The sequence below is a fragment of the Buteo buteo genome, chromosome 6 (genome assembly GCF_964188355.1).
Source record: "Buteo buteo chromosome 6, bButBut1.hap1.1, whole genome shotgun sequence".
Lineage (NCBI taxonomy): Eukaryota > Metazoa > Chordata > Aves > Accipitriformes > Accipitridae > Buteo > Buteo buteo.
Genome location: NC_134176.1, coordinates 34,490,020 through 34,507,484, shown reverse-complemented (window position 1 = coordinate 34,507,484; position 17,465 = coordinate 34,490,020). Strand labels below are relative to the sequence as shown.

Below are 17,465 nucleotides of genomic sequence, written 5' to 3'. Positions count from 1 at the left end.
AGCTTTCCTATTTAACAGAGCTGCTACACACTGTAATGCACCTATGTTATATATTTCTCATCAATTTTTACAGTTTCCACTGATTAAATATATATTGACTCATAAAGTATTACCATTACATCAATTGTCAGCAGATGCAAGAGTATGTCATTTAAATATTAACTATCATATAAAAATGGCAGCTTGATTGTTTGGAAGCAGTAATCTAGTGCTGGTTATTGCCACATTTCCCTAATGCATTAGGCAGCAGTCACAAAATGCATTGCCTTTCTTATATACCTGCTACTACAAAATCAGAAGCAGATAAGTTCTTTGTATATCTCCCCTTTCTCTTAGTTTTAATTTTTATTTATTTCTGAACTGCAGATATCTTTGATCTGAATTGCAAAAATGCATTAGTATAATATAAACAAAGATATGCTCACTAGAGTCAGAAATTATATGCATCATCTCTAAATCAATGGGAAAAAATATACAAAGAACCAGTAACAGATATATTACTTTGTGCTTGAAATATTTTTATGACAGTTCCCATATAATATGGGTGCGATATATCATGAATCAGGTTGTTTACCTAAATTCTTAATAAGATTGTACTTATTTATGTAAAGTAAATTCTATTCCCAGTACTTTAAGACTTGTCTTTTCCAGAAACGGTAAGAAGCTATGCATTAGTACTAATATGAAATAAATCCTTTATTCTATGCTAACTGTATGATCAGGGTATGTGGACACTTCACAGACCATTAATACCTTCTAGTAATTGATAGGTAATCGCTCATTTGCTGGCTGCAGCAATGTACATGAGAGAGAAACCATTCTTTCTTACTAATATAACATGTAGAACTTGCTGCTATTGCAACACTTAATATTCGTACTGCTGTATCATTTTCAATGCAAACACTCATTTTCTGCCTCCTTCTTACATTTTCTATTAAAATGCAACACAAAACAGCATACATTTCACTCTATCCCTCTGAGGTTTGCATAAGCAGTTCCAACGAGTATCAGCTATTGTGTTGTTATTATTATTGTAAATAAATATTTTAGAGTTTAAGGGGTAGATATTTCATCAATTTTTTTTCTAGGAGGCTCACTGCCACTCTTTCAAACTTTTTACACCTTCTTTGAGATAGTGCTTTAGATAGCAGTTTTTAATGCAAATAACACGTTGCATCCCAAGGCAGATTCATATTCTAGTTAATAAACAGCATCGATACATTTGTCAAGACTTTAATGGCAACCATACTGAACTTTTCATACACCAGCTTTTCTAGGAAATGGCTATACTGAGGAATTTACTCTGCTTAATTGCTTTATATTAAGCAGTTTTCATTAGCCATCCTCTAATCCATATGAACAGAAATAAACGGAGTCAGGAAAATGAACTGGTTTAACCCTTCCTAATATTAAACAATAATAAAAAAATCTTAGATGGGTTTTATTATTAAAAACAAGGAATCAAATGTAAGTAAAACTGATGCAACTCCATTTAATCAATGTGGGAATTTTTAGTAAGTTTGTGCATTAAAGACCTACGGTCTGTCTGAAATTTCCAGCAAAATACAAATTCAGACTTTCTTACACATTTGCCTTGAAGTTAAGAGACTAATTACATTAACTGATTTATTAATAAATGGGGCTTTTTGTCTAATTATTGTAAGTACTAACAGACTGGGGAACCATTTTAAATGTCTAATGTGCCTTGAAACCATTTTTTTTAGGTTAATTACATTTCTCACTAAAGTCACTATAGATATGCCCCTTAGGTTTTATACCAGAAGATTAAAGAAAAAAGTAAAGATGATTACCTCATTGGCCAGCTCCAGTAATATAGGGGCAGCTGCATTTTTCATCACCCCATTCAGGTACCTAGACAAGACAAAGCCAGGTAATTCTGCGGTGGCAAGAAAAGGCCAGTTTATACATGCCAGTTCCCTTGTGCACCACTTTCATTTGGGGGAAAATACCCCAGTACAGAGTATTTAATGGGAAATCTTTTCAGAAGTAAGTATTTTAAACAATCAGTAACTCTCCAGGGTTGTCTCCTATACATCTGCAAGATATATCAATCTCAATTAAGTCACTGGTAAAAACCACAATAAACCAAGAAATTAAAAAAAATTTTGGCTTAATGACATACAAATAAATTATATCTGTACTACTTAAAGATACATTACAGACAAATAAACCTCTATTATTCACAGTAAAGATTTTGCGTTCCACCTTCAACTATGAAGGCGTACTGTGCATCTTACTCAATTCACTACTATGCACAAAACCATAAATTCTCAAATTTAATCCAGATTTTATCAACTGGGCAGTAGTTTAAATACTAAATACTTTAGTGAAATCAGAGTCTAACAATCAAATTAATATTCTAAAGAGAACATAAAAGAAGAACTATTTAGGATCCAATAAAGGGTGATAGAAAGTCATTATCCTATCAATGGCAAAGGCTTAATGTTTCTGATTAAGGGTATTAGACCAATATGGATACACAGTAATGTTTCTGACCATCGCTTCACACAGTATCGCCTTCCTCACTTCTGTTACTTTCACTGTTTGATGTTTATATTTCAATAATGCCTAAAACTTGTTCTCAGGAGTTGAAGGGAAGAAGCTATATTATTGGAAGCCACTTTGTGCTTTGCAGCCATGTGGAAAAGAACAACAGTTACCAACATTTGAACTTGCTCATTTATCCTATCCGTATTCATATAGCACATCATTACTGACATCATTAGAAGGCCACAGCCTTCCCAGCTCTATCATTATCTATCCATCAGAAGCCACTCTTCTGCTCATTAATTACAGACATAAAAATTCTTTATCATTTTACCTTTCTGTGGAATGGGTGTAATACCTTTGCATAAACCTCTTCACAGAGGATTACAGGGCTTTTTGTTTGCAAGTTATTCTGAGGCTTAATGAATAAAGGAAATGATAAAAGCTTTTTGCTTTAACCTATTTCAGTTCTACATTAAAAAAAACCACAAAACAAGATGCCTTGTGTATATTTAAACACTGAAAACTTGTAAGAGAAGAAAAAAAGGAGAGCTCATAAACAAAATATCTAACCAGGAAGATTTACTTGAGATTAATGTTCTAAAACATGCATCTAGTTATTTAACAGCAAAGCTACAGCTGACAATGGAGTAATTTTCTGTCAGATATTTCTAATACTACTGGCAATTCCATTAAGGACTAACAGGTCTCACACGCTGATGGCAATGCTGTTCTGAAAAGCTTGCTGATCCTTCTTGTAATTTGTCTTCGTGTTTGCCTAAATTTAAGACTAGTAAGTCTCAGCAGAGCAGCAGAAACTACTCCACTCAACCGTACTTCTACTTGCTCCCAACAGGGACCACTGGAAATGACTACCTTCAAAAATTGGTAGTTTCTGACCTAGGAAAGCAATGGGAGCACAATTATCTGCTTGTATGCTGGTGGGAATAGGAAAGAGCATACCACACAGACTGGGGTTTACAGTGGCAAGATGGATGCTACAAAAGAGTAGAGGAGAAGACATGTTTGTCATGTTTATGCTTGAAGCATTTCAAACTGGCTTCTGACTCAAGTAGTTTGCCCCTGTAGCTTACGAAACATACTACACTGTAAATCTACTAAAACAGGATTGAAATGAGTTTTCTAACTATTAACAGAACATCTCTGATTTTAAAACATGTGCATTTTATTCGTCCATGTTAATACAGTTGCAATATGAAATACCTAGAAATAGCATAAAGAATGATTTTCCCTACCACCACCATATAGCTTCATACATAATGCATTAGTTATGTACTGCTATCATACTTCAGACAGTACAGAAGGGGACAGGAGACCAAATCCTCCTACCTGATGTGAGCCAAACTTAATCATACCTACAACCTTACTGAGACCAATACAACTGCTGCTTTGCATAAAGTGAAATTTGGTCCCATGTTTCAGGTTTAAGTTGTTGGAACTAGTAACGCATCATAGAAGTGATTTAAATGATATACATATGTTTTAAGAAAAGGGTTATTTACACAGCAGTTACAATTAACATAGGGCACTTCAGTGAAACTGTGCTGGTGAGAAGTAATTAAAAATAGTATTGTATATACATGGTTATTAACAACAAAATTTTAAGCCAATATTCTTCCTAACCAAGAAACAACACTAGAAGTGCAATGTGATCAAGTACAAATTTTTACAGAACAACACAACTACTAAAAAAAGAAAATCAAACCCCCAAAACAGCACAATTCACGCTAGGTGTTCTAAACCAGCATCTGATATAATCAGGCTGTGCTTAGGTTTTAAGTATGTGACTCTGCAGAAGCACAGTTAATTGTTTACAAATGAAGGCTTTTTGTTTATTTTCCTGATTCATACAGATTAATATTAAGCATAAATATCAGACATCTATAATCAAAAGTAAGAATTCACTTGCCATGCAAGTTCCTCAGATATGTCAGTCTACAAAGTAGTATTTTAATTGCATATCTTTACCAGTTATCAGTATGCCCCAATTATGTCATTGCAGTATTTTTAGTAAAGCCTATAGAAGTAACAGACAAACTGTAAGTTGTAGCAAATACAGTTTATTAGCTTAAGATGCAAACAGTTGTACAATATTGTAAAATGACATAATGGTTTTCATCCTCCCTTAAAAGCTATTTCTGACACTTCTGTTGATAAAACAGGAGTTATCTAAAAATTAGTGCTTTAACTAGCAATACATGAATTTAATACGTAACTTTTTGTAATGTAACACAAATGTTGTTTTAAAAGTACAAGCAAATAACAGAACAAGCTCCCTTGCTGTAAGGAAGTTATCATCAATATTAGTCTTCACACAGAAATCCTGTAATTACAAACTGTAAGTAATATATAATAAATGCTATCACATACACTGTAAAAAATATTTGCTTATCCTGACCTAGAGCCAAGGAAGTAAACCCTTTCTTAATCAGACTGACCAAAAGCGGAAAAATTTCTGCATTTTCACTGAAAAACATTTTTACATGAACCACCCTGTTTTCCTCATCCCAAATTTTTATTTTTATAGAAAATCAGCTTCGTAAACTAATAACCTAATTTAGTCATAATTGCCATAACAATTAGTAGTTATGATGATACTCTTAACTGGGGTGGGGAGGTCATACCTTTGGTAGTAAGTTTCAATAGCTTCAGCAGTGTGATGCTTGGCATGTGTTCTTTTGATTTGTTTCTAGAAAAATGAAAAAAACAAACAAAGAGTCTTACAAATGTGTCATAGATCAAAACACAGAAATCATGACTGCCCAAACACATGTTTCTTGGCTACACTTTAATATATAAACTGCACTATGTTTTTAGATTCTGTACAGAAATGACATTCAATCTACCTATTGAATTGAACATCTTCAGACTGTACTGCAATGTACCATATATGTAAAAGCCAATAAGGTCACAATAATTGAATCTAAATAAGTTTACTGAAGGCTGCAGAGGGCAAAGAAAAACTTGTTCTCTCTTTCAACCTTTGTATTAATTTTCCCTCAATTCAATTCCATCTAAGTCTGGTGCACTCTAGTTTTACAATTCAACTGGCATTTTTAACCAGGAAGAACATTGCTTAAAAACAACTTATTTGAAAAACTACAAAAAGTAATTCCATAGAGACTTGCCACTTGACTGACACCTGTCATCTCATGATAAATGACTCCATTTTCTGCCTCTCTTGCCTTCTGCCACTCCGGCAATGGTCATTTATCATCATCTCTGTCAGCAATGGAAAGCAGCACTGACAGTGCAAGTCAGCAAACATTTAGCACATGGAACCACGCAACACAGGGAAATTATTATTGTCAGAATAATAATGGTTTAGCATAATTTATTACAGGTCCACCAAATAAGCAAAGGCTAGATGTTATTAGACAGATGGATGGGTAGGCTTGGCAGCCATCCACTGAGACTCAGGCGGTGCTTGATGTGGAAAAGGGAACATCCTCCAAACCAATCAGAAAGCTGGCAGTTCAATTACAAAGAAATAAAGGGACATTCATCATTCAATTAGGCACCTGTCAACCCTCACAAAGGAGAAAACTTCTAACCTGGTACTCCTGGGAGAAGATGCTCAGCAGAGTGGACTGCGATTGACTGGAACAAATAAAAGAAGGACAAAGTTAATTACTGGAGTGCACTGCAAAGAAACAAAAGAGAAGGGAGCTTCAAAGGTAGGCCTGCTGCCCTGTAATCTAACAGAACATGAAAACAAGTGTGGAAAAGTTGTTCCAGATGAACACCTCAGACAAAGGCTTCCTGCTGCTAGGTCAAGGAGAGAGCGTACAAGGGAGGGGAGGAAAATATAGCAAGAGTTTCAAAGCAAACGAACATATTGTTTGGGTGATTCCTTTTTCAGCTTCAGAACCCACAAAGTCCTATCAGGAGCAGGTAGCTAAGTTAAAAGGGAACAGGCAAAAAAGAAAACAAAGCAAAATTTCCATTAATAATTGATGGAGTTAAATTCCATCAGCAGTTGGGAACATGCCGCTTGTTCATTGGCAACATATTGAAATTCATTTTGTTAGCAGCAAGGGAACCTCTTCAGTAGCTGTCTCATATTCAGGTTAAAAACTTCCCCCTCTGTCAGAAGTAGCATATGGGACCACTGGAACATTCCCACTGAAACTGATGTGCTTTGAAAATAGAAACTTTCACAGCAGGAAGCTGAGATTCCCCGGAGTCGGTCATTTCCAAAAGCTGCCATAAGCTTCATTCATCTAAGGCTCCACTCAATGTCAAACACCTGGCAATGAAGCAACCTGGAAAGCATTCTTCCCAAGTGGGAATTTTTCTCTCTGAATTGTTAACATTTAGAAATGGGACAAGATTTTTTTTCCCTCTGAAAGGCAATCAATACCACACCGCTACTGTTTTCAATTGTCCTCTGTGGATATATCTACCTCATCACATCCTGAATACAATTAATTACTCCTGATATATTTTCCTACTACATGCAACTTGAACAAATTATAGTCTCAATAAATCGAGTTTTATGGTACAGCAAAGCATTATGAATAATTAACATTTTTCCTTTCGTGAACTTACCTACTACGGCATAGCATAGGTATGCCTAAAGATTCAGCAATGTCTAAAGTCTTGCTCTTCCGCCAGATTTCTTGTATGTGAATTTAACACCTGTATCACATCACACATACATTAAATGTAAATGTTCTCTCCACACTTAAATGGCCCTTCTGCTTGCTGTTTTCACACCTCAGAAATACTAATTTAAGATAAGGAAGTCTTACTCCCATTTTCAAAAGGGAAAACTGAGGCACAGAATGACTAAATGGTTTGTTCAGGTTTAAACAGACGGTATGTCTATGCAGCACAATATAAAGTGACCTCTAAACCAACCAGTTGAAGCATTAGGAACAAAGTGACTAGATTAATGCAGTGCTATATAAAGAGCTTACTAGTTTGTCTTATCCGTATCTGTGCTTCCAACATCTTTGCCATAACGCTGTATTTTGGGTTTGTCTGCCCAGTGCAACATCTGTGTGACAGCAGTAAGCTGAGCCTTACCTCCAGTATTTTACGCATGAGAATGTTCACCCTGAGTACTCACTGTCCGAATGTTAAAAGTGTAGAAAAATGATAGCAACATAAACTAATATACAGATTATGAAATTCATGGAGTACAGAAAAATGAATTACAATGTAGTCAAGAATTTAAATATTCTTAAATATACATCATTTGAGATAGAGACCAGGAGATATGTACCACAATGCCTCCCCAAAAGGTGCACCATCCAATTATGGCAACCTTCAACATGCACATGTAATCATTAGAAGATGAACAAAGGAAAGAAATTAAGATTATATACTTACACAGGCTATATACATATGCAAAGCTAAGGTATTTCAAGTTGATTTATTTAAAAAAACCCTGCAGGTTATAAATAAGTTGGATACACCTAACTACTATTATCTGACAGATTTACATGGTCATAATGGCAGAACTGAAATTAGAGAAAAGACATGGGAAAAAACCAAAACAAAAGAGGACATCATTTAACTGGATTTCTGGCTTGAGTTCTCTCCCACTGACATACCAATTTTTGTATTTTTAGCCTATTCCCAGCACGATTACTGTACTTATTGTACCATTATCCTGTTATACCCACTGACATATCAAAAAGAATTAAGACCATTATCCCTCTCTTCACACTCCTGACTCTTGTCCGTTTTATTTGTTCCTTTGGTGTTCTTGGATTTTGCCCTTCTACTTCAGTTTAGTCCAACACTCCTCTCCTATGCTTCCAACTGTTCAGATCATTTAGGACTTACCATGAACACTAAAAAATTCAGTCCAATAACTGAACAAGTTGGATATATACTGGATTGCAGTACAAAACAAATATGACTGTGACAAAGAGAATTATTTCAATAGTACCATTCAAAGAATTTCAAGCCTTGCTACCAGATCTTTCTCCTTCCTCAGGAGAAGTGGATTTACATCTTCACATGGCTGCTTCCATGTTTCTTCTGGTTAACACAGTTCCCCTCTTAAACACAAAAATCACTTATCTGCCATTCAGTGTTTCCTTGCCACAATTCCATTGCCACAACTTCCTAGCAAAATGAAATAGCTCAAAACACAGCTGGAGCATGTATTGCAAGATGCCATTGACAGAAAACTGAAACATGATGGTTTCAAAAAGCGCTGAAAAAGACAGTACTGTGTACTTGGAGAGGGGACAGAAGTCATGAACATGCATTTGTGTTGGAAGACAGCATGATCACGACTGCTGATACTGACAGCAGGGATACTGCCATGTAAGTTATCATCACTTCTACAGGAGCAGCCAAATTCCTAGGGCACCATCCATCCTCTGATGCTTCTATACAGGATCTCAAAGCAGCAAATGAGCAGACAAATTAATAGAGCTGAGATAGCCAGGAAAACAAATATAACACTGAAAATATCTTCTATTCAAAGTAACATTTCAGTGCTGCGTTATTGCCTCTTACGGATTAAACTTTATAGTAAGCTTCATGGCTTACTGGAAGGCTAGGGATATAGACATGTTTGTGTCAAGCAAGCTCTTTTGTCGAGAACCAACTGTAGAGCCAAGGTACTTATTTGCTGATTTTCTGAAACAAGTGAAAAACCACAAGCTCGTAATTCCACGTACTACCCAGTTTAAATAGTTAATAAATTAACTTGTTATCCATCTTGTAGAACTAAATCTATTTTCCAGGAAAACAAGCAAATTTTCCTCTTAAGTTCCTCTTAGCAGCTACTTTCATGGAAAGATTTTCTTCTGCAATTCCAGATGGCAATGGACCTAACTCCCAGAGCTCTGTTCAAAGCAACCAGCCTTGCTCTTCAAATATCCTCTCTTTCTTGTACACCAGCATCCATAATGAACCGATTTACCTTTTGTTACTCTGTGTTGATATCAGTGGCATATTTCCATCTAAATGCCTGATGCACTTTGTGCTCTTGTCAATACATAACTGGATTTAGGCATAAAACAGTGAAATCTAAAATCTGCTATAAAAGGCCCATTTTTTTTAAGAGAGAAAATAACTTTTATTAAAAAAAAAAAAAGAAATGTCATTTCTAGGTTCCAAATGATATAAAGATATAAAAATCTGCTTATCATAACCAAAAAAAAGTATTACAGATATCAAAGTCCATCCCCATTGAGAATGGGATGCCTAAGTCAGACCAGAACAAGGGATAAGAGGAATTGTCTCTAAGAACTTAGAGATAAGTCAGGCTAAAAAGACAATTGCAAGTCTGGTGCTGGAAAAAGAATATGCCTTTTGGTCATTTAATATGTAAGAATAAAATTTACACCATTCTCTTCTAATGAATCCCAGAGTTTGGTAGAGGAGAAATGCTATCATCCCTGGAGAGTATTTCAGAAATGGTTTGTTTTGCAATGACTATTCATATATAAACTAGTAACAGACAATATGCTGATGCAGATCAGTGCTTCATAACTAGAAATGATATAAAACTCTGACCAAGAAGCAGCTAGTAAGGACAAAAAGAATTTAATTGGATCAGATTGTCTTCTCAACAAAGCAGGCTTGCAGATCTAGCCAAGATTTGGGGTGCTGTCCAACTTAATATTTGCTGTTTACTACAGCTTCACCAGGAGAAAATCCAAACATGACAACTTCTGCAAATATCATATTATCAGCCCCTGCAAATAATTAATTCTTTAGGGATAATATAAAACTTAGACTTTTCTGCTTTATTTTCTGAGATTACTGAAAACATGAAATTTTAGGTATGAAACCAAGTTTCCACTTGTTTCATCTATTCATTTTAAAATGAGTTTCCTTTCCCTCAGCTTTAACTCCACACTTTTTACCTAAAATAGAAAGACGGAAACAAAGGAAGACTATCTAAAGAGATCTGTACAAAAAAGAAAAAAATCAAGAGTAAATATGAACTGTAGTATTTAATCCAACAACTATTCACACAAGTGGAGACAAACAGGGGGAAAGCAAGGTCCATCATGAGACAAATATATATTATATATATAGAATAGCCTTGATTTTTTTTTAAACAAATGAAATCTACAAAGAACATTGCTTCATTACTTCCCTTTCACAAAATGGAACATTCCACTTCATTAAGATGATAAATATATTGGTTAAAAAACTGAGTGAGGCAGGAGCTGCGTTTCCAAAATTCAGAAGCTATTACGTGTGAAATCCCAAAGCTGCAGTGTCAAACCTTCTCTTGGAAGTGCATACAACACTGCACTTAGCTACTGTAGGAATTCAGGTAGGGAGAGAAATTGTTTCTTTCCTTCCACAGTCTCCAGTGTGAGTATGTAGTGCCAGTTATATCTCTTCATGAAATGTTTTGAAGCAGACAGCGAAAGTCTCTCATTTCTAATAACTGGAAAAGAACTTCCCCTTTTCATGTATAATAAGTTTCTAAATATTTTTTAATAATGCAATATTGAGCTTTAAAGTAAAAGTAATACATACAACTTAGGGCTAGAATCGCACGGTGCTGCCATACTGGATTAAGAATCTATGCGAGGAAAGAAATACATACGTATTTGATGAATTTAAGTGACTGGGGGTGGAAAGGGAGTCCTCCTCACAGCTATCCTGAAATTCCAGAATGTGTGTCTAAAATACATTTTTCCTGTTACATTAACAAAGACATGACAGAAACCCAAACAGCCTTTTAATTCTCAACTTCTGTACTGCAAATGCTTTGGAACAGGAACTCCAAAAGAAAGCAATGTTTCTATACTGCTTATCACATGCTAACCAGTCTGCTCTTGTTTCTAAAAACTCTGTCAATAATGGATTTCAAATAGATCTAGCAGCATCGGTTCAAATGCATAACACATGCACGGATGCGTAAAGCCTCCATGGCTTCCCAGAACTGCAGGATGTAGCTAACGAGCACCACAGTTACACCTGTAAATTAACTAAAGCCAGCCTGATGGTGAACTTCCCACCTGAGAGGAGGTGACAACTAGTGGATTCTCAGAATTTCTTCTACATGTCAGCATTGTCAGGATGGGAAAAAGGCTTCTTAGCAGTCTGAATGGTTCCACATCCAGGAAGGCTCAGGAATACCAAAGGCCTACCAAAGCTTGAGAACCGCGAGACTTATATGCATCCAAGCACTGAAGAACATGGAAGGAGGGAGGGAGACTCACTGACCTCTAGAAAGTTATGGCTTTAACCTCTCTTTGCTGCAGCTTTTAATATTGAAATCTTTCCTAAAGTTTTAATATCCTTGTGGTCACTTCTCTGAATGAAAATTCTCAAAAAGCACATTATTGTCTCTGTACACATTTGTACTTTATCATTCACAAATCTAACACTGATACATCAGAAGTTGGTGAATTACCAATTTAAGCTAAATCAATATACGTGTCTATATATATCTGTGTGTGTCTGAATGCATGTGTTTAAATCAATATATGAGTTTGAATTGGAGTAACTAAGTGACATAAAAGTATCTAAGTCTTTAGTTACAACGTGGTAACTTCTGTAAAGTGGCTATCTTCCAATGTTACAGCTTTCCAGCTACTCCAGTTCAAGTCTGGCATACAAAACTAGTTTTATTATCTCTGCGTAACAAGCTTTCCACACAATGAAACATCAGTAGCTAGTACTTTGGGAACTACAATGCCAATACAGTGCTGTTGGGGAAATACTCCCATTACAAATATATTAATACTATAAAAATTCAATAAATATATATATACATGACAAGAAGTACCTGCTGATATGCTCATTTCAGGCTTAGTACCATCACATTTAAAATCAAGATAAAATTCAAGCTCATCTGGAGAACTATAGCAGCCATCACTTTTGAAATTCTCCAATATCCAGTTCAATAAACTGTACAACAGCTCAATTCAACAGATTTAAATAGAATCACTCACTAAAAATGATCTTTGTATCAAAGTCGATTTCGTACCTTTGGTAGGATCAAAAATAAAAACCAAAAGTGAAGAGTCTGAGGAAAAAAACATCCTGCATTGCAGGCTTGCACTATCCAATGATAATAAAAAGGTTAAATGCAGGCATGTGCATACAACTTTGCTGTCTATAGCCAGGGTTATGAGAGTAACTGTATGACAAAGCTCCGAGAAGGCTACTTGAGAAGAGTCATCACTTCTATGACCTTGACACTGGTTGGTCCCACAACTTCTATACAATTTAGTGATGTGCAAGAACAGATGATGGTGCAATACATAGAAATGGCAGCATTTAAAATTCATAGTAGCATAAGGCCATTACTTTTCCCACTGGGCCACTTGAACTTTAATAATGTCTGACCTAGTTGGCCAATAAGTTCTAGCAGCAGACAGAGGAAAATTGCCAGTATTAGATACTGTTTGAATGATTTTTCATTTAGAAAGACTTAGAAGTTCCTTTAAGAACAGGACACCAATTCTTCCTGTAGACACCTCATTTTTTGGTGTCTGTTGTAACGGCCAATATATTTTAAAACAACTGCAGACTATGAACAATCTGTATTAGACATGAAAAAAATAAAATGCAGAGGTAAATACAAATTATTAAAACAGGCAATGATCACAAAATAATGCTATCTCTTCGCAGAGATAAATTCTACCTTCTTTCACCCACACCATAAAAATCTAACTTTCAACAGCAGTAATACAAGTGTAACTCAAAATATGCCATATTCAAATGATTATGAAGTTTTCTGGTCAAGCCGCCAAACTGAAAAGAAGTCAGAATAAGGATGCTACCTTCCCATTCACATATATATGCTTATGATGAGAACAACATTACGCTTTAACAGTGGATAAACAGTGGCACATATTATGGTTAAAAATGGAACTCTGAAAACACAGGAACAGAAGAGTGATATTTGCAAGTGAAAAGGAACTACTTTTTGGTCTTATTATCTCAGTAAGCAAGTATAAAAAATAGATAGTAATTTGCCCAACATATTGTTCTGATATTTTTTCTTTCCAGAGTTAAACAGCACAGTGCTTGTTGCATGAATGTTTGAAACCCACTTAAACGCCAAACCCACACAGACCTCTGTAAGTAAATACTCTTTCACTAATGTTTCAAGTAAAGTCTCTTCCATAAAAACATAAAACTACTTTGTAAGGTTCAATTTTCAACCTGAGAACTATTTTCAGATGCAATACAGAACCAAAATATATTCACAACACAGACTTAAAAAATACAATGTCAGTGGTAAAACATGAAATTAAAACTCTCAAATATTCTGACATCAGGCTTCAATGACTATCGAATCTTTTTACCTTACACATACCAGAACTTGTCTGGTACCCTTTGATCATTTAGTCAGGGAGTCCATTGACAAAAGAAACTGACAGGAGTCAAATAGGGTTTGTTTTAGCTCTACCAACAAAATTTCTCAGAAAATTAAATAAAAAAAGGCAAATCTTGAGACTAACATAAGCAGATGATTTGCTATGTCCTCGTCCTCAACTACTCCAAGTTGCTTAGCAAGAAGAAAAGTTTCTTAATATCCAGGAAAGAATTGGTGAACACATCCCAAAGCAGAGTCATAGAGCAGCACACCAGAGACTGAGAGAAAAAGCAAAACCTCTTCAAACTCCTTGTTTGCACTTAACTGTACAATCATCCACACTTTATTTCCATCTACTTCAGTTAAGATTATACAGAAAACATGTTTGCAAGTTTGAACTCTTTTGCTCAGTACCACAATCTAAATGTTGAACCTTTAGACAAAAATACACAAAAGTTGTAGTCATCTGATGACGCTTGTGCACAGATGCTCCTAGGCTGCAACAGCAATGGACCTCAACAAGCAGTTAAGGCAAAGAAGCTACAATTTAAACCAGGGATTTATCCCTCACCTTTCCTATCTGCCCTCTTGATAGGGCCAAGGTCCATACATTGAAGAAACATTCACTTAGTAGGCTATTACTGCAAAGATTTGATACATTCATTTTGTGTTATCTTCCTCATTTTGTTTGGGTAACTCTATTGTGCTACTTCCCCCTAGGAAAAGAATTGGATTATAGAGTACCTTGTCAAGAGAAGTTTTTCAGACTCCTGAAATTTCCTGATTGTGGAGAAAGGGGAAAATCATTCTACTTTATACTTTTTTTCTTCAAACCTATATTTTCCTGTATAAATTAGATGTTTAAATTTAATTTTAGAAAACTACTTTTTATGAGTGAATGGCAATTTGAAGCTAATTAGACTGTTCATTTTACATTAAAAGATTAGTCTGTATGTAAAAAGCATATCTGTGCCAATTTGAAACTAAATCCCCAAACACCCTTAAACAATTTGCTCCTAAAAATATATAATCAAATTTAGAAAACTATAAATTATATTTAAATTTGTTATTTACAAGCAATTAATTACGAAGACAGCCAGGTGGCTTTCATTACATAAATTACTGTTAATGACACTTGCCTCATGCTGCTACTGTATTTAGCATTTGCATGCATCACATGTCAAGCACACATACTGTTGCATACCTATCTCCAGGGTAAAAAGTGAACACCTTAAGTCAAAAAAGCTTTCAGTAATCCAATCAAAATTGTTAATTCCTTAAACAAGTCAGGATCTTATTAATGTTTCCCATACAGGATATAATTTAAAGAATTTTAGCTCTATCAAACATGGATGATACAGAAGAGTAGTTTTAAGTAAATACCTGTTTTAGGAATGACACAAATTTAAGGCAAAAAATGAACCCATTTATAGCTAGTCCCCTTGAGATTTTTAGTCTTAAGCCCTAAACAGTGTTTATCATTTAAAAGTTTATAATTTTAAAGCTACTTGTAATTAGAAAACAAAACAGAAGAAGAGAATCATTCTTGTCTATCTACCTCGCCGACAGTGCACTACTTCACCTTCTATCTATAACTTATTGTACCATATATGTAGATATTTACAAAGTCCACTTTCAGCCCCAGGGGTATAGCTTACTGTGCCATAGAACAAATAAACTAATTTAATTCCACTACTTACTTCCCATTGGAAAGATGGCAGAAACGCACTAAGAAGGAAACCCAGCTGTTCCTAGTGGTCTTCCAGCACTCTTTTTTAAAAAGCTGTCTACCCACAACTAGCAGGCAATATCAAGGGAACATCTGACAAGAGGTGATCACAATATTACATTATTCTATCCTAAAACTTCCCTAACCTTCTTTTCCACTCCTACCAACAGGATTTTCCTTTCCCTTCCTCCTCTTTCCAGAGATTTATTTTTTGGTGTTCTTTGCACTGCTTTGAAAATCTGTACAATGACTATATGCTTTGCTTCCTGCAGTGCCACAGAAAAGCTTGGGTTTTCAGGAGAACTCTTATTCCATGCACTAATTGAATGGAATCACCTCCAATGCAAACAGTCAAGAGGTTCAGAATATAGCATCACCTTCAATAAGCACCAAAATTTGACCAGTCTTGGTAGAATGGGCCCAGAGGCCTTGGTAAATAAATGCGGAAGCCAAGGAAGAAGGAAAACTAGTTCAACATCAAACATTTGTTCTATGTTAAAATAAACTGAAGATGACCTCAACATGCATCAAGTCATATGGCATGACTCACTGACACTTCTTAAATTTCTGGGAGTTGCCAAAAACGTAATAAAAATATACACTGCCATCTTTACATTAAGCACATAAGGACTAGACTTTGGAAAAAAAAAAAAAAAATCCATGAGAAGGGTATAACTGAACTTCACTGGAATTCAGTGAAAGTTGACTGTTAACATCCTTCAGACAGCTTTCAGAAAGGTCTCACACAAAACATCCCAACCCTATCCTTTCCCATTTTAAAGTCTATATATTACAGTAAAGCAGCAAAGGCCACAGTGCCTTCTTCTCCTTCAGGTTATTTTTTATTTGTTCTTCACATTTAAATATCAGGTCTTTGTATGTTACCTAACTTCTAAGAGTGGCAAATTAGCAGAATTAGGAGACAGTGGAAATTGAGAAGTTGTAGAAAATATAATCGGAACTGGAGAGTTTACATTCCTGCATGTTAGCCAGTATCTAACAACTGCTCTGACGTATTCTTATAAAAGAGAGTGTATTCTTATAAAAGAGTCAGAGTTGCCCCCTCCACTTTAACTAAAGGGCATCTGAACATGTTTCCCAATCAAAAACAGGGATTTTGAGACCCAGTTTACAGAAACCAAAAGATTTAGAGGGAAGAAGGTGGCTAAGCCATAAATTAATACTGATTTGGGGTGGCTATCCTTTGTTTTCAAACTTTTCCTTTTAAGTAAAAGTTTCTTCTATCAACTTTCATTTATAATTAATTTATCCTTCCTCACAACAGTAAAGCTTTAAGGCCAAGAATGGAAAAAATGGCATGAATATAATTTTTAGCACAGCAGATATGCAAATACTTTTTTCTTTCAGTACCCTAAAGTATTTTGTTAATGCACCATTTTCCACTAAACCAATCGCAAACAAATCTTTAACTTCAAGTTACGGCTGTTCATATGTAATCTGTTACCTGGATTAAAAAAAAAAAAAAAAAAAAAAAAGGCAGAAGGCCTCTCTAGCCACCTAATCACCATATCAATGACACATGCCACAACAGAGAAGCACTAGTTTATTTGATTGATCATGGTAGATAAACTCCAAATAACAGAGAAATTAACAAATGCTTGACATTTGCTCAACATCCATTATTCTGACACTGCTTTCAGGATTTCAAAGCCTGGGAGTATGCTTAATCAACATTCATATTCCCTAGTGAGCTACAGGCACCATATTGCGCCCCGCCTTAGTACTGATGAAAACTGCATATTGGCCATTTCCAAAATGTTCTGGGACTCCACACAGGGCCCCTTCTCTCCCTTGTTCCTGTTCTGCAGTTTTCTTTTAAACACTTCCAAGACAAAAGCATCTGCCAGTTTTTCTCTCTGGGGATGTATGCAAAATGAACTTAACAGTTTTAAGGCAGGAGAAACCCTCACATCTAAATTCATT

The 17,465-nt window shown here is 35.4% G+C and overlaps 1 protein-coding gene across 3 annotated transcripts in view; it reads right to left on the bottom strand.

Annotated features, from left to right (window-relative positions):
* Positions 1 to 17,465, bottom strand: part of CDIN1 (CDAN1 interacting nuclease 1) — a 134,844-nt gene that overhangs the window by 98,386 nt on the left and 18,993 nt on the right. For 2 of the 3 annotated variants that reach the window (XM_075030372.1, XM_075030371.1), the window contains exons 2-4: positions 6,084 to 6,129; positions 5,154 to 5,218; positions 1,812 to 1,872 (exon numbers count right to left, since the gene is read on the bottom strand). In XM_075030372.1, the coding sequence (XP_074886473.1) occupies positions 1,812 to 1,872; positions 5,154 to 5,218; positions 6,084 to 6,129 (172 nt within the window). Of the gene's footprint in view, positions 1 to 1,811; positions 1,873 to 5,153; positions 5,219 to 6,083; positions 6,130 to 17,465 lie in introns of those variants that run through there. The other variant, XM_075030373.1, reaches the window with a different exon arrangement.